Consider the following 25,662-nt stretch of genomic DNA (forward strand, 5'->3'; position numbering starts at 1 on the left):
ACGCGCTTGCGCCTTCCCGCAGAAAAACAGTCTTTCTATTGGTCTATGCCCAGAAGCCCCGCCCTCAATGCGTTTTCAACCAATAGGAGTGCAGCGTTCTTCATTTTTAAACGGACTATAAAGTTCCACGGAGCCAACGCTCAGAGTGGCGCGGTAGTGTTGAGCGGCGCGCCTCGCTCTGCTGGACCGCTCCTCTTCCCGTCACCGGGCCTGCAGGACGCGATGGCCGTCCCCTCGGTGGAGGAGCTGGACTCCTTCAAGTACAGTGACCTGCAGAACTTGGCCAAGAGCCTGGGGCTCCGGGCTAACCTGAGGGTACGCGGGCGCTCGGAGGCGGGAAGGGACGCGGCGGGGCCGGGCTTGGGGCGCGGAGCCTCGGCTCCGAAATGGTAGAGGAGCTGGGTTGTCACCTCCTGTGAGGCTGACCGTCTGCGGGCTCACGGGGGCCCTCGCTTCAGAGCGGATGCTTTGGTTTGCTTGGATTGGAAGGGCTCTGAGACGCAAGTCTGGAAAGCACAAGGAATGTGTCTCTGGCCAGTTTTGAGTTAACTGAAGAGCTCATTGGCATGGCGTCTGGAAAACAAACTGACAACTTGTGGTCGTGCCCATTCATCTCCGTGTTTAACTGGAGGACCTGCTGGAAAGAACAACTTAGCGGGCCACCCTGGGGCTAAATTTTGTAGCTCAGTTCAATTTCTAATTCGATCGTTCATTTCTAGATCTCTTATTCTAACGGTGTTCTTTAAACACCCGTAAGGTCAGCCGGGCGTGGTGGCGCACAACCCAGTACTTGGGAGGCCGAGACAGGAGGATCACAGGTTCTTGGCCAGCTTCAGCTGTTTGGTGAGGCCCTCCGCAATTTAGTGAGACCTTATTTCGAAATAAAAATCGGGCTGGGGTGTAGCTTGAAAGTAAAATGCCCCTGTGTTCGATCCCCAGTACCAAAATAAATAAATAAACTGATAAGGTCTTTGACAAATGCGCAAGATGTCTGGATAAAATGGGATTCAATATAGGTTTGGAGTTTTATGTGCTGTGTTTGAGATTTCTCACATAATGTATACTTCGTGATTTGTGCTGCAAGCTGTGATGGAAGAATTTCTAAATCGGTCATTACAGATGTGTGTGGGTATTACTATGGGTTGAACCCAGGGACATTCTACCTCTGAGATACACCTCCAGCCCTTTTAATTTTTTACTATGTTTTTGCTTTTTTGGAGTGCTGGGGATGGAACCTATGGTCATTCTACCTTTTAGCTACACTCCCAGCGCTTTTTTATTATTTTATTTGAAAACAGTGTTGCTGGGCGTGGTGGGTGCATGCTTGTAATCCCAGTATTTGAGAGGCTGAAACAGGAGGAGCATGGTTCACAAACAGCCTCTGCTAATTAGTGAGGCCCTTTGCAACTGAGTGAGACCCTGTTTGAAAATAAAGAATAAAAATAGGGCTGAGGTTGTAGCTTGGAGGTAGAATGCCCTGGTTTCCATTCCCAGTACTGCAAAAAAAAAAAAAAAAAGAAAAGAAAAAGAAAAAAAAATAGTATCTCACTTAGTTGCAGAGGGCCTCACCAAATTGCTGAGTCTGGCCTGGAACCTGATATCCTCATCTCTCAACCTTCCTAGTAGTGGGATTATAAGTGTGAGCCACCATACTAGGCTTATGTTTTATTTGTTTGTTTGTTTGTTTGTTTATTGTGGTTCTGGGGATGGAACCCAGGGACATTCTACCTCTGAGCCACACTCCCGGCCCTATTTTTTATTCTTTAGTTGGAAACAGGGTCTCAATGAGTTGCAAAGGGCCTCACTAAGTAGCTGAGGCTGGTCACAAACCGAGATCTTCCTGTTTCAACAGAGTAAAAAATAGGGCTGGGGGTGTGCCCAGAGGTAGAATTCCCCTGGGTTCCATCTCCAATTCGGCAAAATAAATAAATAAATAAATAAATAAATAAAAAGTCCCGACTCTGATGGCTGAGCCACTTATGTTCTCTTGGGCACTTTCCCTGCTGTATTACAGTTGCTTTTTCCTCCTACTATTAGGGTGTGAAACCGCTAAAGGAAGGACCAGTTTTATACAGGTCATAGTTCTAGTCTTCCATCCTGACCTGGGTACATTTTGTGAATATAAGAAAAGCTTTCTTGCTTGCTTGACTTTTAGCTCTAATGACAAAGTTTTCTCTTTTTTTTAATGTAGGCAGACAAGTTGTTGAAAGCTTTGAAAGCCCATCTTAAACAAGCAAGAAAAGAAAGTAAGAATCAGGTGAGTAAGATTTTTCTTGCCATCACCTATTAGCTAATAGGACAATTATGTTTGTTACAGCATTTCATGCAGATCTTGAGAAAGCTCGATCAGGAGATCCGCAACAGTGTAGATCCCCCATGAAGTATGTCTAGCATTCCTTTCTTCAAAAAATAATTTTAGGATTATTTGGATTAACATGTATAATTAGAATTTTATGTATAAACATTATAACTAAAACTGATGGGCAGTGGCTTGTGAGAGACTCAGGCAGCAAAGATTTTTTCCCAAGGATAAAGTTATTGGGCCAAACATTAAGTTCAGACTGACGTTAGTTTGGACCAATGTATAAAATTAAGTTTGAGTCAGCCTGGTAAAGTGAGACAAAGCATACTGTGATTAATTAAATGTCTGACACCCCGCCCTGAAGTCTGTAAATAATAACTTTTCCTGTCCTTGGAGATCCTGCTTGCATGGCTATGCCTTTGCTTTTCTGCCAACAAAGAAAGTATAAACGTAACAAATCCTGAATAAAATGGAGAAGTTTGAATCTAATACGTGTGGTCATTCTTCTCTCATCGACCTCAGCTTCCCCTCACCAACACACGAACCTCGACTCCTGTAAGGGCTGGACCCCTGCAATTTAATGACTAATTAACGTGTGTGTGTGTGTGTGTGTGTGTGTGTGTGTGGTACTGGGGGTGGAACCCAGGGTCTTTTCTACCTTGGGGCTATACTCCCAGACCCTTTTTTTTTTGTGTGTGTGTGGTACTGAGGGTGGAAACCAGAGGCTTTCTACCTCCAGGGTATACTCCCAGACCTATTTTATATTTTATTTGGAAACAGGGTCTCACTAAATTGCTGAGAGCCTCACTAAGTAGCTGAGGCTGGCTTCCAGCCTGTGTGATTCTTCTGTCTCAACCTCCCAAGCTCAGCCATATTTTGTATTCTTTTTTTTTTTTTTTTTTTTTTTTGGTGGTACTGGGGTTCCTGGAAACCCTTCTACTTCCGGGCTACACTCCCAGACCTATTTTTATATTTGGAAAAAGGGTCTCTTAAGCCAGCCCGTGCAGCTGGCTTCGAACCTGCACGATCCTCCTGTCTCCGCCTCCCAAGCCCAGGGATTACAAGCATGCGCCACCATGCCTGGCTCATGCTGGGCTTTTAATGAGTAATTAAGAACAATTAGAAAGAGTCAGGCGTGAGAGGGGCGTGGAAGATGGTGGCGGCCAATGGAAGTGGAAGATGGTGGCGGCCGGGACGGCGACAGCTGGCAGGGCTGAATAGGACATGTATTCCTCTAAGAAACCCTGGACAACAGATTTTGGTTTAATATCTGATTGGGACAACATACAGAGACATTTCCAGCTATGACTTCCTACCTAAAATATAAGAGAGAAGAGACAGACCAAGATGGTGGCAGCGGCCAGTATTCGGGAGAGGCAGACAGATCCAATCCAACCCATCTTGAACTGTTGGAGAAATCTCCCCCAAAATAGACTGCTCCTGCCCCACATGCTCAGGATTTCTGAACAACACACTGTGTAAGAAAAATGCTTGGAAGAACCAAGATGGTGGCTGCAGCGGCCAGTATTTAAGAGAGGCAGACAGATTCAATCTAATCCACCTTGAACTTTTGAAGAAATCACCCTGAAAGTAGACTGCACCTGCCCCACATGCTCAGAAACTCTGGACAACATACTATGTAAGAAAAAGGTTCGGGGCATGTCAGAGGGAGCCCTGCATAGCCGGGTCGGCTGGCACACCTTACGTCCCCTGAGGGATACAAGATGGCAGCGTGACACCCGCCAATGCAAGAAAAGTGATTTTTGGGGGGACATCCCAGAAGAGATCAGAAAGTAGACTGTTCCTGCCGCACATGCACAGAATTTTTTTTTTTTTTTTTTTTTTTTTTTGGTGGGACTGGGGATGGAACCCAGGGGCCTTCTACCTTCGGGCATGCGCCACCATGCCCAGCTTTTATTTTTTATTTTGAAACACAGTCTCACTAAATAGCTGCGACTGGCTTCATTAGCAACCTGGCATCTTCCTGTCTCAGCCTACCAAGTATGGGGATTTGGGGCCTGTACCACTATGCCCAGCTTATGTCTCTTATGCATTCTAAATTCTGATTCTTTCTGAGGATTATAACTCTATATGTACAACAGGGCAGATTAATGTCTCTTCTTTCAGGATGAAAGTCAAACTTCTGCACCCTCCTGTGATGAGAGTGTGGTACAGATTACTGATCAGGAACAAGCCAAGAGGGAGCCAGTTGGCCGTGTTACCAAAGCAAGGAAGAGACGAAAAACGGTCCACGCAGATCCTGACTCCCAGGTGAATGGAAGTGTGCTTATTAAACAAAAGCCACCACTTTTGCCAAAACTGGCACATGCTTTGCAAGTTCTCCTTTCAAATTCCCTTCTGTCAGGTGATGGAAACACACCTTGTGCTGTAATGGCTCCTTGAAAACACTGAGCTGTTCATCATTGCACCCCAGGCCTTGGCACAGGGGAAGCAGTTACTAAATGTAAATTAAGTCCTTTTTGGATAAATATGAAAGTTCATTAAGTGTCTACTTAAGTGAGGTGTTGAAAATAAGAAGAAAAGGGAAACCAACACGTAATATGGTTTTAATGTTATCTTTCCAAGATTGCCCCAGCCCTGCGATCACTCTGTGCTTAGTCTTTCCACAGTCTGACGAGCTAGGGGCTTCCCTCGCTTGGTCTGAATAGATCCTGATATTATTCTTCTATGTTATCTTTTTCACTTACACGTAACTTTTACCAGACACAGTCCTAATTTCTTATTTTCTGGCTTCATATAGTGTCTTGTCCATAAAGTACCTAGGTCTCTTAGTGTTTATTTATCATCTATAAGAGAACTAATCTTTCTCTTTCTTCCAATGCCTCCTAGTATCTCCAAACTCCCAACTCAAATTCTCATGCCACTGAGTGAGGCAATCAACCAAATCTGCCGATCAGAAGACTTATTCTCCTACTTTGGTTTTTTAACCCTTTTCTCTCCTCAATTTTGTTAGCTATATATAGAAAACAGCAAGTACTGTGGGGGGGGGGTAACCTGGGATGGAACCCAAGGATATTCTACCTACAGGCTACACCCCCGGCCCTATTTTTTATTATTTTGAAACAAGGGCTCACTGAGTTGCAAAGAGCCTCTCTAAGTAGCTGAGGCTGTCCATGAGCCAAGATCCTCCTGTCTCAGCCTCCCAAATGATGGGATTAAAAGCGTGCGCCACCATGCCCAGTGCAAGTACATTTTTTTTTTTTTTTTTTTTTGGTGGTACTGGGGTTCTTGGAAGCCCTTCTACCTCCGGGCTACACTCCCAGACCTATTTTTTTATATATTGAAACAGGGTCTCGTAAGCCAGCACGGCTGGCTTCGAACCTGCGTGATCCTCCTGTCTCCGCCTCCCAAGCGTGGGGATTACAAGCTTGCGCCACCACGCCCGGCGTGCAATTACTTTTTATTTAAACTTTGTGTAGTGGGGCTGTGAGTGTGGCTCAGTGGTAGAGAGCTTGCCTAGCATACATGAGGTGCTGGGTTTGATCCTCAGTATGAAAAAAACAAAAAATAAATAAATAAAAATTTTTTTTTTTTTTTTGGTGGTACTGGGGTTCCTGGAAGCCCTTCTGCCTCCGGGCTACACTCCCAGACCTATTTTTACATTTTTATTTGGAAACAGGGTCTCCTAAGCCAGCACGCGTGGCTGGCTTCTAACCTGCGCAATCCTCCTGTCTCTGCCTCCCAAGCGTGGGGATTACAAGCGTGCGCCACCACGCCCGGCCTAATAAATAAAATTTTAAAAAATAAACTTTATGTATTTATTTTAGCCAGGCACGGTGGCGCATGCTTATAATCCCCACGCTTGGGAGGCGAAGACAGGAGGATCGCGCAGGTTCAAAGCCATCCTCAGCTACTTACCTCAGCTACTTAGTGAGGTTCTCGGTAACTTAGTGAGACCCTGTTTCCAAATAAAATAGGTATAAAATAGGTCTGGGAGGCCAGGTGTGGTGGCGTACGCTTGTAATCCCTGTGCTTGGGAGGCTGAGACAGGAGGATCACGCAGGTTCGAAGCCAGCCTCAGGTACTTAGTGAGGCTCTCAGCAACTTAGTGAGACCCTGTTTCCAAATAAAGTATAAAATAGGTCTGGGAGTATAGCCTGGAGGTAGAAAGCGTCTCTGTTCCACCCCCAGTACCACAAAAATATATATATATATGTCTGGGAATATAGCCCAGAGGTAGAAAAGCTTCTGGGTTCCACCCGCAGTACCACAAAAATAAACAAATAAATGTACTTACTTTTTTACAATTTGTACCAGGATCATTCTGAGGTAAAGATAAGTGAAGCAACTGAATTCCAGAATCAAGCGGAGCAAGGAAACCAGGATCTCAGGACTGCAAATGTTCTTTTGCCACGCCAGAGCCAAGATGATAACGCACTTGCCTCAGAAAAAAGGGAAACAAATGGTATGCCATGTTACTCTCACTAAAAATGATCCTGCTTGCCAGGCGTGATGGCCCTGTTTCACCACGTGAGACCCTGTGTCAAAATAAAGAATAAAAAATAGGGCAAGGGGTGTAGCTTGGAGGTTGAATGCCCCTGGCTTCCATCCCCAAAACTGCAAAAATAAATAAATAAATAGTGAAATTATAGGCCTGGGGGTGACGCTTGGAGGTAGAATGCCCCTGGGTTCCATTCCCAGTACCACCAAAAATTAAAAAAAGTAATAATAATCATTTATAGCAAGATATAAAGCCAGTTAGGATGGTGCATGCCTGTAATCCCAGTACTTGGGTTGCTGAGACAGAAGGATCACAGGTTTGAGGACTGCCTCAGCAATTATTGAGACTCTGATCAACATAGCGAGACCCTGTTTAAAAAATAATATAGTGCTGTGGGTGTATCTCTGAGGTGTAGAATGCTCCTGGGTTCTAAACCCAGTACCAAAAAAAAAGCATAACATAAAAAAAATAACACAGAGTTTACAGTAAGGATCTCTAGGACCTGGTTTGTATAACCTGGAAGAAATGAGAATGGACAGTAAGTTCACATTGTTGAGATAGAAGCAGTTTTAAGGAATAAAAGCTGCCATGTAGGTTTTGGGGAGTGGAAATTGTTTAAGGTTTTTTTTCTTTTTTCTTTTTTTTTTTTGTAGAACTGGGGATTGGGGCATTCTACATCAGAGCTATACTCAGCCATATTTTTTATTCTTTATTTTGAAACAAGGTCTCACTAAGATGCTGAGTGCCTCATTAAGCATCTGAGGCAGGCCACAAACCTGCAATCCTCCTATCTCAGCATCCCAAGTTGTTTTAACTTTTGATTTTGATAAAAATTTCAGATAGAACCGAGTGTGGTGCCCATGCCTGTAATCCCAGTACTTGGGAGGTTGAGACAGGAGGATCACAGGTTCGAAGCAAGCCTCAGCAAGTTAATGAGACCCTGTTTTCAATAAAATATAAAGTAGGTCTGGGGGTGTGGCCCGGAGGTAGAAAGCACCTGAGTTCCATTCCCAATATCACACACACAAAAAAAATTCAGATAGAGAAAAGTAGGAAGAATAGTACCAAGAGTCCTATCTCTATTTGACCCATATTACTCAAATATTAACGTTTCACTACGTTTGATCCTCCTCACTCTCACGCTCGCTTTCTTGCTCCTCCCCCCAGTCTGTGTCTTTATGTACATACATATGTTGCATGGGACTTTTTTCCTGAACTGTTTTGAGAATAAGTTGTACATATTTACCTGTTTACGCCTAAATTCTTTCTTTTTTTTTTCAGTACTGGGAATTGAACCCAGAGGCATTCTACCTCCAATTCTTAGTGAGCTTTTTAAAAATCCATCGTTTCTAGTCAATAAGAGCTTAACGGGGAAGTGGGGAGAGTGGGGGTTGTTTCTTCTTTAGTTTTGTGTCTTTGAATTTAGACAGTGAAGATTCAAAGGGACCTTCAGAAAGAAAGTCTCTCCACACAGATGGGCTTTCCAGGCTTGGGACCAATAAAAGAACTGCACTGACTACTCCAAGTAAGTACACAAGGGGATGTAAAGTGATGGGTGGTGTGCCTACGTCATACTAATACTGGGGCGGTAGTGGCCTCAAGGCTCCGATTCTGGAACCGGGGTTTGCATTCTGCTTGCTCTGGTTTTCTAGCTTTTTATCTCATCAGGATGATGAGTACAATGACTGAGACTTACCTTTTCTAATTACATTCCATAGTTAGTAGTATATAGCAGGGATTCAATAAATACCTGGTGAATGGAAATCTCACTGAGGGGTTTGGCCAATGCCCAGTGTGTACTAACTTTCTAATAAATGGAAGAGACTCCATTTTTAGGTGTGTAATTCTCTTTTTCTGTGTGTGGGTGGCACTACGGATTGAACCTAGGAGCATTCTACCTCCGAGCTACGCTCCTAGCCCTATTTTATTTTTATTTGGAAATAAATAAGGTCTCACTAGGTTGGGAAGAGTGTACTACTTGCTGAGCCCGTGCTGGAACTTGCTATATCCTGCCTCGGCCTCCCAAGTACTGGATTTCAGGTGATGCCACCACGCCTGGCTCGCGAAATTCTTCTATATCTTACATTGCTGAAAGATTGCTTGGCACATAGAATATTGACTCAGCTGTATATTTGTAGTAGTTAGATGCTACTCATCACATATTAGAAACTCAAGTGTTTATATACGTAGTTTAGTATATATGCTGCTGAAGCGAGCACTATATATGTAGTTTAAAAAGCATAGCAGAAGCCGGGCATGGTGGCGCACGCTTGTAATCCCCGCACTTGGGAGGCTGAGACAGGAGGATCGCACAGGTTCGAAGCCAGCCTCAGCTACTGAGTGAGGCTCTCAGCAACTTAGTGAGACCCTGTTTCCAAATAAAGTATAAAATAGGTCTGGGAATATAGCCTGGAGGTATAAAGCCTCTGGGTTTCACCCCCAGTACCACAAATAAATAAATAAATAAATAAATAAATAAATAAATAAATAGCAGGTTGGGAGGCTGAGACAGGAGAATCACAGTGCACAGACAGCGACAGCCTCAGCTACTTAGCGAGGCTCTTTCCAACTCAGTTTCAAAAATAAAAAAGACCGCCAGGCGTGGTGGCGCACGCTTGTAATCCCCGCGCTTGGAAGCGGAGACAGGAGGATCCCGCAGGTTTGAAGCCAGCCGTGAGCTGGCTTAGGAGACCCTGTTTCCAAATAAAAATATAAAATAGGTCTGGGAGTGTAGCCCAGAGGCAGAAGGGCTTCCAGGAATCCCAGTACTACCAAAAAAAGAAAAATAAATAAAATAAATAAAAATAAAAAAGACTGCGGGTGTGGTGGCGCACGCTCGTAATCCCTGTGCTTGGGAGGCTGAGACAGGAGGATCGCACAGATTCAAAGCCGCCTCAGCTACTTAGTGAGGCTCTCAGCAACTTAGTGAGACCCTGTTTCCAAATAAAGTATAAAATAGGTTTTGGGGTATAGCCCAAAGTTAGAAAAGCCCCTGTGTTCCACCCCCACTACTACAATAATTATATATAATAAGAAAAGACTAAAAAATAGACATGGGGGTGTATTTTGGAGGTTGAACTCTGTTTTGTATGATGCTAAAGATGGAACTCAGGTGCATCAAGTCCTACACCTACACACCTGGCTAGTAAAAGTCATTTCACTAGTAGGTGACAGGGAGAAGAAAGACAAATGTGTTAACTCTTCTCCTTTAGACTAAACCACATACCAGGAAAATAGCAACAGGGAGATGGTGAAAATGTCATAGTTTATAAGGTAAATATGCTTTTTGTAATGTTTCAAAAAACTGTCATGGTGGCCCACACTTGTAATCCCAGCAATTGGGAGGCTGAGACAGGAGGATCGCACAGGTTCAAAGCCAGCCTCAGTTGCTTAGTGAGGCTCTCAGCAATTTAGGGAGCCCCTGTTTCCAAATAAAATAGAAAATAGGTCTGGGAGTGTAGCCCAAAGGTAGAAAGCCTCTGGGTTCCATAGCCCAAAGGTAGAAAGCCTCTGGGTTCCATCCCCAACACCACATACACACACAAAAAAACTCAGTGTCTTGAAATTGAACTTTTTTGGGTCTGGGATGGAACCCAGGGGCATTTGACCTCCGAGCTACACCCCCTTCCTTATTTTTTATTCTTTATTTTGAAACAGGATCTCACTGAGTTGCAGAGGGCCTCACTAAGTAGCTGAGGCTGTCCGCGAACTGTGATCCTCAGGTCAAAGCCTCCCGAATGCTGGGATGACAAGCGTGCGCCACCACGCCGGCTGAAATTAAACTTTTAACAAAGATGATATTGAAGTTGAAAGAAAGTGAGGGATGCCAAAAAGAATAAGGATTAACATAAAAATAACAAAAACAATAGATGTATTTGGTCTTACTAATTTTTGTACTGGGGAAACATTCTAGACTTTAAGAAACTTCATGAGGCTCGTTTTAAGGAAATGGAATCCATTGATGAATATATTAAGAGAAAAAAGAAACATTTTGAAGACCACAACTCCTCTAATGAATTGAAGGTATGTAGATAAAATTTGGGGTTTATGGTACTAATTTTTTTTTCAGTACTGGGATGGAACCCAGGGGCATTCTTCCTCTGAGCACAACCCCAGCCCTATTTTTCATTCTTTATTTTGAAACAGGGTCTCACTGAGTTGCAAAGGGCCTCACTAAGTAGCTGAGGTTGTCCACGAACTGTGATCCTCTGGTCTCAGCCTCCTGAAGGCTGGGATTACAAGTGTGCGCCACCACGCCCGGCTTGGTATTAAAATTTGGAGGGCTACTAGGGATTGAACCTAGAGGCATACAACTTCTGAGCTACACCCCTAGACCTATTGTATTTTTATTTTACGGTACTGGGGATAAAACCCAGGGGCATTTCTACCTCTGAGCTATACCCCCAGCCTTATTTTATTATAATTCGTTTTCTTTTGAAACTCAGTCTCACTGAGTTGCAAAGGGCCTCACTAAGTAGCTGAAGCTGACTGTGAACCCAGATCCTCCTGTCTTTACCTCCCAAATGCTGGGATTCCAAGCGTGTGCCACCACACCCTTTTGTATTTTTATTTTGAAACAGGATCTCGCTAGGTTGATGGGAGTCTCATTACTTGCTAAAACTCTCGAACTTGTGAAAATGCCTGGGTATGTGGCAGGTGGGAAAAGTTTCCTTACAGAGCACATTATTCAGCCAAACCAGAACCTGATCTCTCCATCAGAACCACCGTAGCAGCCCAGTGGTGGGTAACTGTAGTAGCCAAACAGGATACAATGAGGTAGTAGGAGCCCAGGGTGGTGGCGCACATTTGTAATCCCAGCATTCGGGAGGCTGAGACCGGAGGATCGCCATTCGCGGACAGCTTCAGCTATTTAGTGAGGCCCCTGCAACTCAGTGAGACCTGGTTTCAAAGTAAAGAATAAAAAAAAATAGGGCAGGGGATGTATCTCGGAGGTTAAATGCCTCTGGGTTCCATCCCCAAGACCTGCAAAAAAAAAAGAAAAAAATAGGCAGCCAGGCGTGGAGGCACATGCTTGTAATCCCAGCATTTGGGAGGCTGAGACCAGAGGATTACCATTCTTGGACAGCTCAGCTACTTAGTGAAGCCCAGTTCAAAATAAAGAATAAAAATAGGGCAGGGGGTATAACTTGGAGGTTGAATGCCCCTGGGTTTCAGCTCCAGTACCACAAACACACACACACACAAAGAATACAGAATAGGGCAGGGGGTGTAGCTCAGAGGTAGAATGCCCCTGGGTTCCATCCCCAGTACAGCAAAAAAAAAGAGTATTAGGAACAAGAAGTAGTGGCTCATGCTTATAATGCCATTTATTTCAGAGGTTGAGGAAGGAGGATTGCCAATTGAAGAACCAGCTTCAACAACTTAGGAAGACCTTGTCTCAAAATAAAAAAGGCCTTGTGCAGAATCATACATTTGTAATCCAGTACTTGGGAGGCTGAGACAGGAGGGTACATTGGAAGCCAGGCTCAGCAACTTAGACTATTGCAAAGTAGAAAGTACAAAGAGCTGGGGCTGGCCGGGCGTGGTGGCGCACACTTGTAATCCCAGCATTAGAGAGGCTGAGACCGGAGGATCGCAGTTCACGCACAGCCTCAGCTACTTAGTGAGGCTCTCTGCAACTTAGTGAGACCCTGTTTCAAAATGAAGAGTAAAAAATAGGGCTGAGGGTATAGCTCAGGTAGAATGCCCCTGGGTTCCGTCCTCAGACCCATTAAAATAAAGAATAAAATATCAGGCTGGGGGTGTAGCTCAGAGATAAAATGTCCCTGGATTCCACCCCCTGTACCACAAAAAATAAAAAAAATAAAAAGCGATGCCTGTTGAAACCAAGCTTTTAAAGTGGTGTTTTTTCTTTGTCAGAAGCAGCCTTGCAATAAGGAAGGAGCAGTGACCCCAGGTTTTTTAAGAGGAGGCCTCTCCGTGGTTTGTACACCCACCAGCCGGCGGCATTCCAGAGGCCGGTCCCATGGCCCTGGGAGCCAGAGCATTGCACGTCCGAGGGAGTCCGGCAGGCGCGGTGTGCTCTCAGCAACTAAAATGAATGTCAGGTAAAGGAATTGCTACAAGATGTAACTTGGGGCAAGATTTTAGACTTTTCCAAATCTGTTTTAATTTTTATTAAAAGGGGGGAAAGGGCTGGGCGTGGTGGCGCACGCACACTTGTAATCCCAGTACTTCAGAGGCTGAGACCGGAGGATCACAGTTCATGGCCAGGCTTAGTTACTTAGTGAGGCCCTCCGCAACTTAGTGAACCCTGTTTCAAAGTAAAGAACAAAAAATAGGGCTGGGGGTGTAGCTGAGAGGTAGAATGCCTCTGGGTTCCTTCCCCAGTACTGAAAATAAATAAATAAATAAATAAATAAATAAATAAATGGGAGAGAAAGGACCAGCAACAGAGAAAAATCACCAGTTTCAGGAAGTTCTAATCTTTTCTTTATATTTAGCTGCAGTTTTCCTGTATGATTCAACTTTCTTAAGCACACTGTGTTTGCGCACACACATGGGCTGAACCCAAACACATTCTATCTCTGGGCTATACCCCTGAGCCCTATTTTATTTCTGTGTGTGTGGCAATGGGGTTGGAACCAAAGGCATTCTACCTCCAAAGCTGCACCCCCAGCCCTATTTTATTCTTTATTTGGAAATAGGGTCTAAGTTGCATGGGCCTCATTAAGTTGCTAAGGCCGGCTGGAAACCCACAGTCCTCCAGTCTCAGTCTCCCAATACTGGGATTACATGCCTGCACCACTATGTCCAGCTCATTTTTTATTTTGAAACAAAGTCTTGCTGAATTTCTGGGGCCTGGCCTTGAACCTTCAACTCTTACCTCAGACTCCCAAGTACTAGGTGTCACACTGGTCTAGCACACATTTGATTAATGAGTAAGATGAACTATAAGACATATATATACTCTTCATTTTATTAATGTAATATTTGCTAGCAAAGATGTCTAAAGAGAAATTTTCAATTAACCTTAAACCTAAAAAGCAAACCTAAGCCAGGCATGGTGGCGCACGCTGTAAACCCAGTACTTAGGAGGCTGAGACCGAAGGATTGGGCAGGTTCGAAGCCAGCCTCAACTATTTAGTGAGGCTCTCAGCAACTTAATGAGACCGTGTTTCCAAATAAAGAATAAAATAGGGCTGGGGGTGCAGCTTGGAGGTAGAAGGTCCCTGGGTTCCATCTCCAGTATCACAAACACGCACACAAAAAAAGCACAACTAAATTCTTACCTGAAGTTTTAATGCAGTGAACTGATAAATGAAAAAGTAGTAATATTTCTGTTTGTTTATTTATTTCTATGGTACTGGGGATTGAAACCAAGGACATTCTAACTCTTAGCTATACCCTCAGCCCTATTTTTTGTTGTTATTTTTTTTGTAGTACTGGAATTAAAAGCCCGGTTTAATCCCTTTTCTTTGTCTTTTTTCTCTCTTTTTTTTTTTTTTTGGTGGTACTGGGGTTCCTGGAAGCCCTTCTACCTCCAGGCTACACTCCCAGACCTATTTTTTAAAATATATTTTATTTGGAAACACGGTCTCTTAAGCCAGCGCGGCTGGCTTCGAACCTGCACAATCCTCCTGTCTCCGCCTCCCAAGCGCGGGGTTTACAAGCGCGCGCCACCACGCCTGGCATTTTTCACCACTTTAAACTGATTATTCTTGCAGATGAATATCTCCCTCCTCCCATTACTGAGGATCGAACCCGGGGCATTTTACCTCAAGCTACATCCCCAGCCCTATTTTTTATTTTTTTATTTTTTTATTTATTTGGTACTGGAGATGAACTCAGGGGTGTTCTACCTCTGAACTACATCCTTAGCCCTATGTTTTATTCTTCATTTTGAAACAGGGTCTCACTGAGTTACAAAGGACCTCACTAAGTTGCTGAGGCTGTCTGCGAATCCAGATCCTCCTGTCTCAGCCTCCCAAATGCTGGCTTACAAGATTGCTGCAGATAGATCTTTAGACTTTGTAGTTGTTTTCTTTTTGTTTGTGTGTGTGACACTAGGAATTGAACCCAGGGGCATTCTACCTTGTAGCTACAACCCTGGCCTTTTGTTTTGATTTTTTGTTTTTTGAAACAGGGATTTGCCAGGCAGAGTGGTACCTGTAATTCTAGTATTTGGAAGGCTGAGGCCAGTCTCACTATTTATTTATTTATTTATTTATTTATTTATTTATTTATGGGTCTGGGGGTTGAACCAAGAAGCATTTGACCTCCAAGCTATAACCCTATCCCTATTTTTTTATTCTTTATTTTGAAATAGGGTCTCACTAAGGTCAGAGGGCCTAAGTAGCTGAGGCTGTCCACAAACCGTGATCCTCCTGTCTCAGCCTCCCAAATGCTGGAATTACAAGTATGTGCCACCACCACACCCAGCTTCGGCCTCACAATATATATATATATATTTTTTATACTTTATTTGGAAACAGGGTCTCACTAAGTTGCTGAGAGCCTCACTAAGTAGCTGAGGCTGGCTTCAAACCTGCGGCTGCGGGATCCTCCTGTCTCAGCCTCCCAAGCGCTGGGATTACAAGCGTGTGCCACCACGACCGGCTTATTTATATATTTATTTTTATTTATCTATTTATTTTGTGTGTGTGGTACTGGGGTTGGAACCCAGGGGCTTTCTACCTCCGGGCAATACTCTCAGACCTATTTTATGTTTTATTTGGAAACAGGGTCTCACCAAGTTGCTGAGAGCCTCACTAAGCAGCTGAGGCTCGCTTCGAACCTGTGTGATCCTCCTGTCTCAGCCTCCCAAGTGCGGGGATTACAAGTGTGCACCACCATGCCCAGCTCAGCCTCACAATTTATAAGACCATGTTTCCAAGTAAAAAATAAAATAGGGCTAAGGGTGTAACTTTGAAAATAAATATCCCAGGTTTCAATCTGTGACACTCCCCCTTAAAACAAAAGACCACTGTCTTTATGTATGACTTCACTCATATAATACATGTTTATTGAGTTCCTTTAAGTGCCTGGCAATGAGCTAAATATTGTTTTGTTTGTGTTTGGTACTAGGGATTGAACCTTTGAGCTATACCGTAGCCCTATTTTAATTTTTATTTGGAAACAGGCTCTCAGTAAGTTGTTGAGGCTGGCCTTAAACCTGTAATCCTCCCATCTCAGCTTCCCAGGTATTGGGATTACAGACGTGCACCTCCGTGCCCAGCATGACAAGTCGTTTTATTTATAGGCTTGACAGAAGTCATTCTTGTCACAAGTATTGATGTCTTACACTCTACTTTCCTGTTTAGATTTTCAGCTGCCACTAAAGATAATGAACATAAGCAATCACTGACCAAGACTCCAGCCAGAAAGTCTCCACATGTGACTGCATTTGGGAGTGCCTCAAAAGGCCAGGCTGTGCTGGGGACACCCAAGTTAAAGATCACCAAGGGGGATTCTGCTGCTGGTAAGGAACAGAACAAAACAAAGTAACACACATATCTTTAAACCACAATTAGAACATCTTTTTCGCTGGGCATGGTGGCGCACGCTTGTAATCCCAGTACTTGGGAGGCTGAGACAGGAGGATCACAGGTTCGCAGCCAGCCTAGCCACTTTCTGAGGTCATCTGCAACTTAGTAAGACCCTGTTTCCAAATAAAAGAATGAAAATAGGTCTAGAGGTATAGCTCAGAAGTAGAGTGCCCTGGGTTCCATCCTCAGTACCACTGGAAAAAAAAAAAAAAAAAAAGAAAGCCTCTTCATAGCTATAAAACTAAAAACAAAAATTTCACCAAATTTTCATTTTATACTGGGTCAGGAAAATCCTAGACACAAAAGCTGATCCCTGCCTGAGGGATGTCTTCTATGAAAATGCGTTTAAAGATGCTAACCCTCCTGAGGAGTGCTCTGCTCCTCGTGCTAAAGGCCCTGCCTTTAACTCTATCCCTATGGGGGGAAAAGGGTGTAAGATTTTTTTTTTTTCCCACCAGAATTTGTCAGTCCATAAACCTTGATTAACTGGAAGGGATTGTCAAATTCCCTGAGACTAGAAAAGTCCACAGGAACTTTAAACTATAGTGAAATATTGTTGGTAATCATCAGTGTAGAGATGCTGTTTGAGGATTTCTTCATGGTTTAACTCCTAAATTAAAGACTGAACAGGGGAGCCGGGCGTGGTGGTGCACACTTGTAATCCCAGCATTTGGGAGGCTGAGACAAGAGGATTGCGGTTCAAGGACAGTCTCAGCTACTACTTAGTGAGGTCCTTTGCAACTCAGTGAGACCTTGTTTTAAAATAAAGAATAAAAAATAGGGTTGGGGGCTTAGCTCGGAGGTAGAATGCCCCTGGGTTCCATCCCCAGTATCTTAAAAAAATATAAATAAAGACTGAACAATGTGACAGAGTTCACGGGAATTCTTTCACCTGATTTTTTTTTTTTCCACACTACACCCCAGCCCTAATTTTTATTTTTTATTTTGAAACAGGGTCTTGCTAAGTTGCAAATAGCCTCACTAAATAGCTGAGGCTGTCCTTGAAACAAGATCCTCCTGTCTCAGCCTTCCAAATGCTGAGATTACAAGCATACACCACCACACCTGTTTAATTCTTTCACTAAATGAAATCTCATTCCTGCCATATTTCTTTTAACTTATCTATCTAAGCCAACAATCATTCTGTATAGTATTCCCAGTCATGAAGGGGCCTTGGGCAGGGGGCAGTAATAATGGCTAATGGGCCTAACTAAGATATTACTATGTTATTTTACAAAGAGTTGGGAGTCACTGAAAAGCAGCCCTTGATTATAAGGAGAAAGGGCTCTTAGATGCTCACAGTCAGGACCTGAGAGGCAGAGACTAAATATCTACCATGTTCTGAGCGGTCTTCCCTAAGTGGTTCAGGGGTGTGCCTGCTGGGATAGGATAGTTCAGGTTTGGGTTGTTTCCAGTTGTCAGATATGAGTTTTATGACAGCCATATTCTGGGTTTGTTCCTGTGCTTTCCTTCACTCAGTATTTTTCAGGGTTCAGCCATGCTGAGCCATTTTCTCTGAGCCTCACTGCCTATGGGTACGTCCATTTTACTGCTCAAGGACGCGTGGGGCTTTCCAACTTCTTTTGTTTTGATCCTGGAGATTGAACCCAGGGGCATTCTACCTCCGTGCTACACTTCCAGCCCTATTTTGTTTTTTCTTTTCCTTTTATTTGTTTATTTTATGGTATTGAGTATTGAATGGAGGGACATTCTACCTTTGAGCTAATACCACCAGCCCTACTTTATGTTTTATTTTTATGTTTTTATTTTATTTTATTTTTTGGTGGTACTGGGGTTCCTGGAAACCCTTCTACCTCCGGGCTACACTCCCAGACCTATTTTATATATTTTTTTTGGAAACAGGGTCTCTTAAGCCAGCGCGGCTGGCTTTGAACCTGCGCGATCCTCCTGTCTCTGCCTCCCAGGTGCGGGGATTACAAGCGTGCGCCACCACGCCTGGCTTAGTGAGAGACCCTATTTCAAAAATAAAAAATAGCCAGGTATGGTAGCCGTGTTCAGGGGCATGCGCGCATTTTCTGTAATGGCTCGGTTGGAGCTATCTGTGCCAGCACTGGCAGTATATGACATGTTCCACTTCCTGCTTGCACTGGCAAGCACAGTGTAATAGCTTAATCACAGGGGTTTTGTGTTTTTAAGTAGGAACTCCTAGATCCTAGTTTCCCTTCACAAATTCAGGCACTTGTTCATCTTCAGCAGTGATCTAGATGTAACTAAGTCACTTGCCCTGTGAGGGAAACAAAAAATGTGCCAGTGTTTGGTGTCCAGATGTAGCAAAAAGGCTTAAATTAGACCATGTTGGTATATTGTTAACTTTATGGTACCAAAAGTCACATTCTTTTTTTTTTTTTTTTTTTTTTTTTTTTTTTTGGTGGTACTGGGGGTGGAACCCAGGGTCATACTATCCATGAGCTATACCTGCACCCCTGTTTTTTATTATTTATTTTGAAACAGGGTTTTGCTAAGTTGCAGAGGGCTTCACTAAGTAGCTGAGGCTGGCCGCGAACCTGTGGTCCTCCTGTCTCAGCCTCCCAAGTACCGAGATTACAAGCCTGTGCCACCAGGCCCGGCCATACTTTACATTTGTAAGATTGAGAAGGGATACTCTGATGAAAACTCTAGTAGGATTTGTTTTCCTAATTGAGCCCTTGGTTTTCTGTGCTTTTTTTTTTTTTTTTTAGTTATTACCCCATTCAAGCTTGCAGGTCTGACAACGCAGACTCCGGTCTCCAGTAAGAAACCAGTATTTGATCTCAAAGCAAGTTTGTCTCGTCCCCTCAACTACGAGCCACACAAAGGTATGTGAGGGCATTATGGGTACATGGCCTGTAAAATGCTGTGTCTAAGGATGTGGAAAAGTCTAGTAACTCATTGAAAGTTTATATATATATATATATATATATATATATATATTTTTTTTTTTTTTTTTTTTTTTTGCAGTTCTGGGGATAGAACCCAGAGGCATTTGACGTCTGAGGTATATCCCCTGTCCAATTTTTTATTCTTTATTTTGAAACAGGGTCTCACTGAGTTGAGGAAGGCCTCACTAAGTAGCTGAGGCTGTCCGCGAACCTCTGGTCTCAGCCTCCCAAATGCTGGGATTACAAGTGTGCACTACCACGCCTGGCGTGAATGTTATATTTAACTACCTAGAATTTCTCCCTCTACCCCTCTTATCACATGGACCCATAATTTAAGGCTGTATGTTGAAGAAATACCAAATAATTGATTCATTTCCATTTTTAAATAACCAAAGACATAAGTTCTAAACAATATTAGAACAAAATGATTCAATAAATTATTAGCCAAAATCAAGAAACTTAATTTAGTCTCTACTATGTGTTTACACTTTTGGGCTATTGGGAATAATGGACATAGTGTAGATAATATGTTTGAGCTGGGCCTGGTGGTGCACAAGTTTGTGGTTAGCATAGGCAACACAATGAGATCCTGTCTATCTCAAAACAAAATGGAGCCAGGCTTGGCGGTGTACATTTGTAATCCCAGTACTTGGGAAGTTGAGACAGGAAAAATCACAGGTTCGAGGACCACCTCAGCAAGTATTGAGACTCACCAACCTAGCAAGTCCCTCTTTCAAAATAAAAATAAAAGGCCTGGGGATGTAGCTCAGAGGTAGTACACTACTGAGCTTAATTTCAGTACCATTAAAAACAAAATGAATCTTTTTTTTCCCCTTTATACAGTACCTAGCATTAGGTAGTTTATTATAGCAACAAGAAAACAGACTTATAAATGTGGCAAATGTTAACTGCCAAATGTGAGCAAAGAGTATTTGGGATTTCATTGTACTAGTTTTGCAACTTTGCTGGGTGTGTTTGAGATTATTTAATTTTTTTCTTTTTTTAATTTTTTATTGGTGCATTATATTCATACATCATATTGGGTTTTGTAAAAAAAAAAATTGTGTGTACATACATGTACACATCACTGCTTAAAACTGTCTTTGGCCGAGCGTGGTAGCGCACGCTTGTAATCCCTGCGCTTGGGAGGCAGAGACAGGAGGATCACACAGGTTCGAAGCCAGCAGCGCTGGCTTAAGAAACCCTGTTTCCAAATAAAAAAGTAGAAAAATAGGTCTGGGAGTGTAGCCTGGAAGTAGAAGAGTTTCCAGGAACCTCAGTAGCACCAAAGGGAAAAAAAAAACAACTGTCTTTGACTTTGTCTTAAACTAGGAAAGCTGAAACCATGGGGGCAATCTAAAGAAAATAACTCCTTGAATGAACATGGAAACAGAGTTAGCTTCCACAAGAAAACTTATAAACAACCTCGTCTCCAAACCAAGTAAGTATGATTATCAAGTTTAACAATTTTTCTAATTTCAAAGACAGTCTACTTAGTTGGGCATTGTGGGGCACACCTGTAATCCGAGCTATTTTGTAGACAAAGACAGGAGGAACACTGTCCTGGACAACTTAATGAGACCCTATCTCAAAAAACTTAGTTAAACAGGGTTATGAATGTACTTAGCATGTGTGAAGTCCTATGTTCAAGCATCCAAAAAAAAGTATTCAAAGCCACCTCTGAAGGAAGATTCTCATTAATAGTGGTTAGCCGGGCATGGTGGCACACACTTGAAATCCCAGTAAAGAATTAAATATAGGGCTGGGGTTGTAGCTCAGAGGTAGAATGCCCCCTGGGTTCCATCCCCAGTACTGGGGGGGGGGAAAAAAAAGGTAGTGTTTAAGAAGGTGATAAGTAGAATGTCTTAGTTCATTCTGTGTTGCTATAACAAAATACCCAAGACCAGATACCTTATCAAAAAGACTTGGCTTATACTTCTGGAAAGCCAGGATCAGGTGCTGGCAAGGGCCTCATGCTGTGTTATAACGTGGCATATGGCATCAACACATTTGAGAATAGGGAGCAGCGTGTGAAGAAGAGTCTAAAGCTGGGCAAGTGGTGCATGCTCATAATCCAGTTCTTGAGAGTCTGAGACAGGAGGATCAGAGTTTTGAGATCAGCCTCACTACTTAGTGAGATTCTCTGCAACCTAGCAAGACCCTGTTTCAGAATAAAAAAACTTTTTTTTTTTTTTTTTTTGCGGTACTGGGGATTGAACCCAGGGGCATTCTACCTCTGAGTTACACCCCCAGCCCTATTTTTTTATTCTTTCATTTGACACAGGGTCTCACTAAGTTATAGAGGGCCTCACTGAGTAGCTGTGGTTGGCTGCAAGCATGTGATCCTCCTGTCTCGGCCTCCCAAGTACTGGGATTACAAACATGTGCCACCATGCTGGCTCAAAAATAAAAAGTTTTAAAAGGGGACAGCCAGGCGTGGTGGCGCACACGTGTAATCCCAGCGCTTGGGAGGCTGAGACAGGAGGATCACACAGGTTCGAAGCCAACCTCGGCTACTTAGTGAGGCTCTCAGCAACTTAGTGAGACCCTGTTTCCAAATAAAGTATAAAATAGGTCTGGGAGTGTAGCCTGAAGGTAGAAAAGCCCCTGGGTTCCACCTCCAGTGCCACACAAAAAAGGGGGGAATCAGGGTGTAGCTCAGAGGTAGCATGCCCCTAGGTTTAATCCCTAGTACCATAAGAAAAAAAAATTAAAGCCCAAACTCGTGGGTGGCCTTGCCTTATGACAGCCTAGTCCTTTAGATGAGGAAATTAGCATTAATTCCTTCCGTGCGTGGTACCCCATGACCTAATTACTAACTACCTCCTACTCAGCCCAGCACTTAAAGGGTCTACCACTTCTCAATATCCTCACATTGGGAACAAAGCTTCCAGCACAGGAACCTTTGGATATGGGAACCATATCCAAACCATAGCGTGGAGTCACCTACAAAACTTGTAAAAGTAGCTGGGCCTTGGCTCCAGCAGAATGGGTTCCAAATTAGGTTTGGTATAAGGTCCAAATATCTACATTGCTTCCAAGGAGTCACCTACAAAACTACTAAAAGTAGCTGGACCTTGGCTCCAGAAAAATGGATTCCAAATCAGGTTTGGTATGAGGTTCAAGTATCTACATTGCTTCCAAGGCTCTATAAGTCAAAAGGCACAGATTCTAGCCTGGTGTGGTGGCGCACGCTTGTAATCCCCACGCTTGGGAGGCTGAGACAGGAGGATCGACAGGTTCGAAGCCAGCCTCAGCTACTTAATGAGGCTCTCAGCAACTTAGTGCAACCCTATTTCCAAATAAAATATAAAATAGGTCTTGGAGTGTAGCCCATAGGTAGAAAGCCTCTGGGTTCCACCCCTAGCACCACAAAAACAAAACAAAAAAATAAGAAAAAGAAATTAGAATCAAGCTGGGGTAGATTGCCTCTGTTCAATCTCCAGTACCAAAAATAAAATAAATAAATAAATAAATAAATAAATAAAGTTGGGGGTTTGTGGCTCTGAGGTAAGAATGCCTCTTAGCTTAAGCCCTAGTACCACATACACACACCAAAAAATGTTAACATAGAAAAGGAAATACCTACTTCTAGCCCTTTAGAATGACAACTAACAGATGTTAAAACCAGTAAGTAAAGAAAAGGAAATACCTACTTCTAGCCCTTTAGAATGACAACTAACAGATGTTAAAACCAGTAAGTAAAACTGGGCTTGATGGCACATGATTTTGTAATCCCAGTACTTGGGAGGCTAAGACAGGAGGATCACAGTTTCACAGCCAGCCTCAGCTACTTAGTGAGGGCCTCTGCAACTTAGTGAGACCCCTGTTTCAAAAATAAAGAATAGCCGGGCGTACTGGCATGCACTTATAATCCCAGCGTTTGGGAGGCTGAGACAAGAGGATTGTGGTTCACGGACAGCCTCAGCTACTTAGTGAGGCCCTTCACAACTCAGTGAGACCCTGTTTCAAAATAAAGAATAAAAAATTGGGTAGGGGGTGTAGCTCGGAGGTCAAATGCCTCTGGGTTCCATCCCCAGACCTACAAAAAAATAAAAGAATAAAAGATAGGGCTGGGGGTGTAGCTCAGAGGTAGAATTTCCCTGGGTTTAATCTCTAGTACTGAAAAAATAAATTATGTAATAGTTGTTATACCCAAAGTTCGGGATCTCGGGGAGAGAGACCACCAACACACAGTAATGCAAAGGCAGGAAGGGGGGAGGGGTTTTGGGGAAGAGCTCGAGCTCTAGGGTCCAAGTCCTCCAACACGGTGGAGTCCTGACAAGGACCCCGAGCTTTTGTTCTAAGGCAGTTTTATACACTTCAGTCACTCGGGTGGGCTGTGATTTACATTTCAGTCTCTCGGGCTGTGATTTACAAAGGAGTTATCTTTAAACCAAAAGGAATCTTTGCTGCTATCACAAGCAATGGACGGGATACTTGGTGCCTCCCATTTGGTTCGTGCCTCCTGGGGTGGGTTGGGAGTTTTTCATCCTGACCCAGGTGCCAAAACTGACACTTAACTGTTAGTTGTATTCCTGGGAAACTGAAACTCAGGCCTCGCGTGTTTGCTGTATGGGTGAAGCCTGTCATGGTCCCACTTTGGTCCTTCATAGTAATCCCCTGTAGGAGTCTGTTTTAGCCAAGTGTGCTAGATGACATTTAAGTTTAGACATCAATCCGAAGGGGGCAAAATGGTAAAAGCCTGTGATCCCAGTATTTGAGAAAGTGAAACAGAAGGTTGCAAGTTCAAGGCTAGCCTCAGCATCTTAGCAAGACCCTGTCTCAAAATAAAAAAAAAAAAAAAGGCCAGGTGTGGTGGCACATACTTGTAATCCCAGAGCTTGGGAGGCTGAGACAGGAGGATCACACAGGTTTGAAGCCAGCCTGAGCTACTTAGTGAGGCTCTCAGCAATTTAGTGAGATCCTGTTTCCAGATAAAAATATAAAATAGGTCTGGGAGTGTAGCCTGGAGGTAGAAAAGCCCCTGGGTTCCACCAAAGTACTACAAAAAAAATAAATACATAAAATAAAAAATAAAATAGGCCAGGGATGTAGACCAGTGACAGAGTTCCCCTGGGTTCAATCCCTAGTACCATGCAAGAAAGTATGGCTGTTGTCCAATAATAGTTGCTCTAGAGCAGGGCGTGGTGGCGCACGGGGAAATCCCAGTACTTGGGAGGCTGAGACGGGATCGCAAGTTCACAGCCAGTCTCAGCTACTTCGCGAGGTCTGCAACTTGGTGAAGACCGTGTTTCAGAATAAAGAATAAAAAATAATACTGGGAGTGTAGCTCAGAGGTAGAATGCCTCTGGGTTCAATCTCCAGTACTACAAAAATAAAATAAAAACTTAAAGTGTCTGTTGTGGAGTTTCACTAGAACCTAACGTGTGACCTCTCGCTTGCAGGGAAGAACAGCGGAAGAAACGGGAGCAAGAACGAAAGGAGAAGAAGGCAAAGGTTTTGGAAGCGCGCAGGGGCCTCATTACAGTTAAATCTTAACATTCCTGTAAAGATTCCTTTATTCGGAACTTGTTTTTCTTTTGTAAATATTTTTATACTGTCCTTCCCACTTTAGTCAAAGGATCTTTTTCCTCTATGAACTTTTGCTTATAGTCTGTGTGTCTATGGGTGCTTTGTGTACCACAGCTCTGAAAAGATAGTACCTTAAAGTTCAAAGTCTTTGGAATGGTCCCTGTACAACCCAGTTAAAATAAGACCCATTGTAGATTGTTAACCGAGGTCTCTAACGCAGGGTCCCTGTGCTAGTTCTAACTAACATTAACAGCCTTACCTTCCTCTTGGGCAACAGCACTTACCTGAATACAAGCGTCAGTAGAATTCTAATAAAAAATTAAGACTAGGGAAAGCTTGGGAGAGAAATGCCACCTCTGCATCCTCCACTCAGAGATTCTAGCAATTTTAATGAAACTGGGCCAATAGTTTGATTATAGCATCGATAATGTTGCCCGTGTGAATGTTTCCTTTAAACTTATAATCATCAGTTTAATCATTTCATGCAACTGTCACTCACTCACTGCATTCTTAAAAATAAAATTCTAGCCGGGCGTGGCGGCGCACGCTTAATCCCTGCACTTGGGAGGCGGAGACAGGAGGATCGCACAGATTCGAAGCCAGCCTCGGCTACTTAATGAGGCTCTCAGCGACTTATTGAGACCCTGTTTCAAATAAAGTGTAAAATAGGTCTGCGCGTATAGTCCGTAGGTAGAAAAGCCCCTGGGTTCCACCAGGTACCACAAAAAATAAAATAAAATAAAATAAAATTCTACAGCTCATTCTAGCCTTGCTTATTTAAAAATAAAAGCTGCAGGGCCCTATCAAGATTTGAAAGGAAGCTGGGCATGGTGGCACATGCTTGTAATCCCAGCATTCGAGAGGCTGAGACAGGAGGATCATGGTTCGCAGACAGCCTCAGCTACTTAGTGAGGCCCTCTGCAACTTTGTGAGACCGTGTTTCAAAACAAAGAATAAAAAACAGGGCTGGGGCCG

The 25,662-nt window shown here is 43.4% G+C and overlaps 1 protein-coding gene across 1 annotated transcript; it reads left to right on the forward strand.

Moving 5' to 3' along the window:
* Positions 1-207: 207 nt before the first annotated feature.
* NUSAP1 (nucleolar and spindle associated protein 1) lies at positions 208-24,654 on the forward strand (the record flags this gene model as incomplete). Its single annotated transcript, XM_080707955.1, has 10 exons — positions 208-315; positions 2,192-2,257; positions 4,430-4,583; positions 8,191-8,289; positions 10,678-10,787; positions 12,645-12,832; positions 16,049-16,206; positions 18,973-19,089; positions 20,485-20,593; positions 24,561-24,654. The coding sequence occupies exons 1-10, from the start codon at positions 223-225 to the stop codon at positions 24,652-24,654; spliced, it is 1,188 nt and encodes a 395-aa protein (XP_080564081.1). The 5' UTR covers positions 208-222.
* Positions 24,655-25,662: the final 1,008 nt, after the last annotated feature.

This window comes from Muscardinus avellanarius (genome assembly GCF_963383645.1).
Source record: "Muscardinus avellanarius genome assembly, chromosome: 12".
Lineage (NCBI taxonomy): Eukaryota > Metazoa > Chordata > Mammalia > Rodentia > Gliridae > Muscardinus > Muscardinus avellanarius.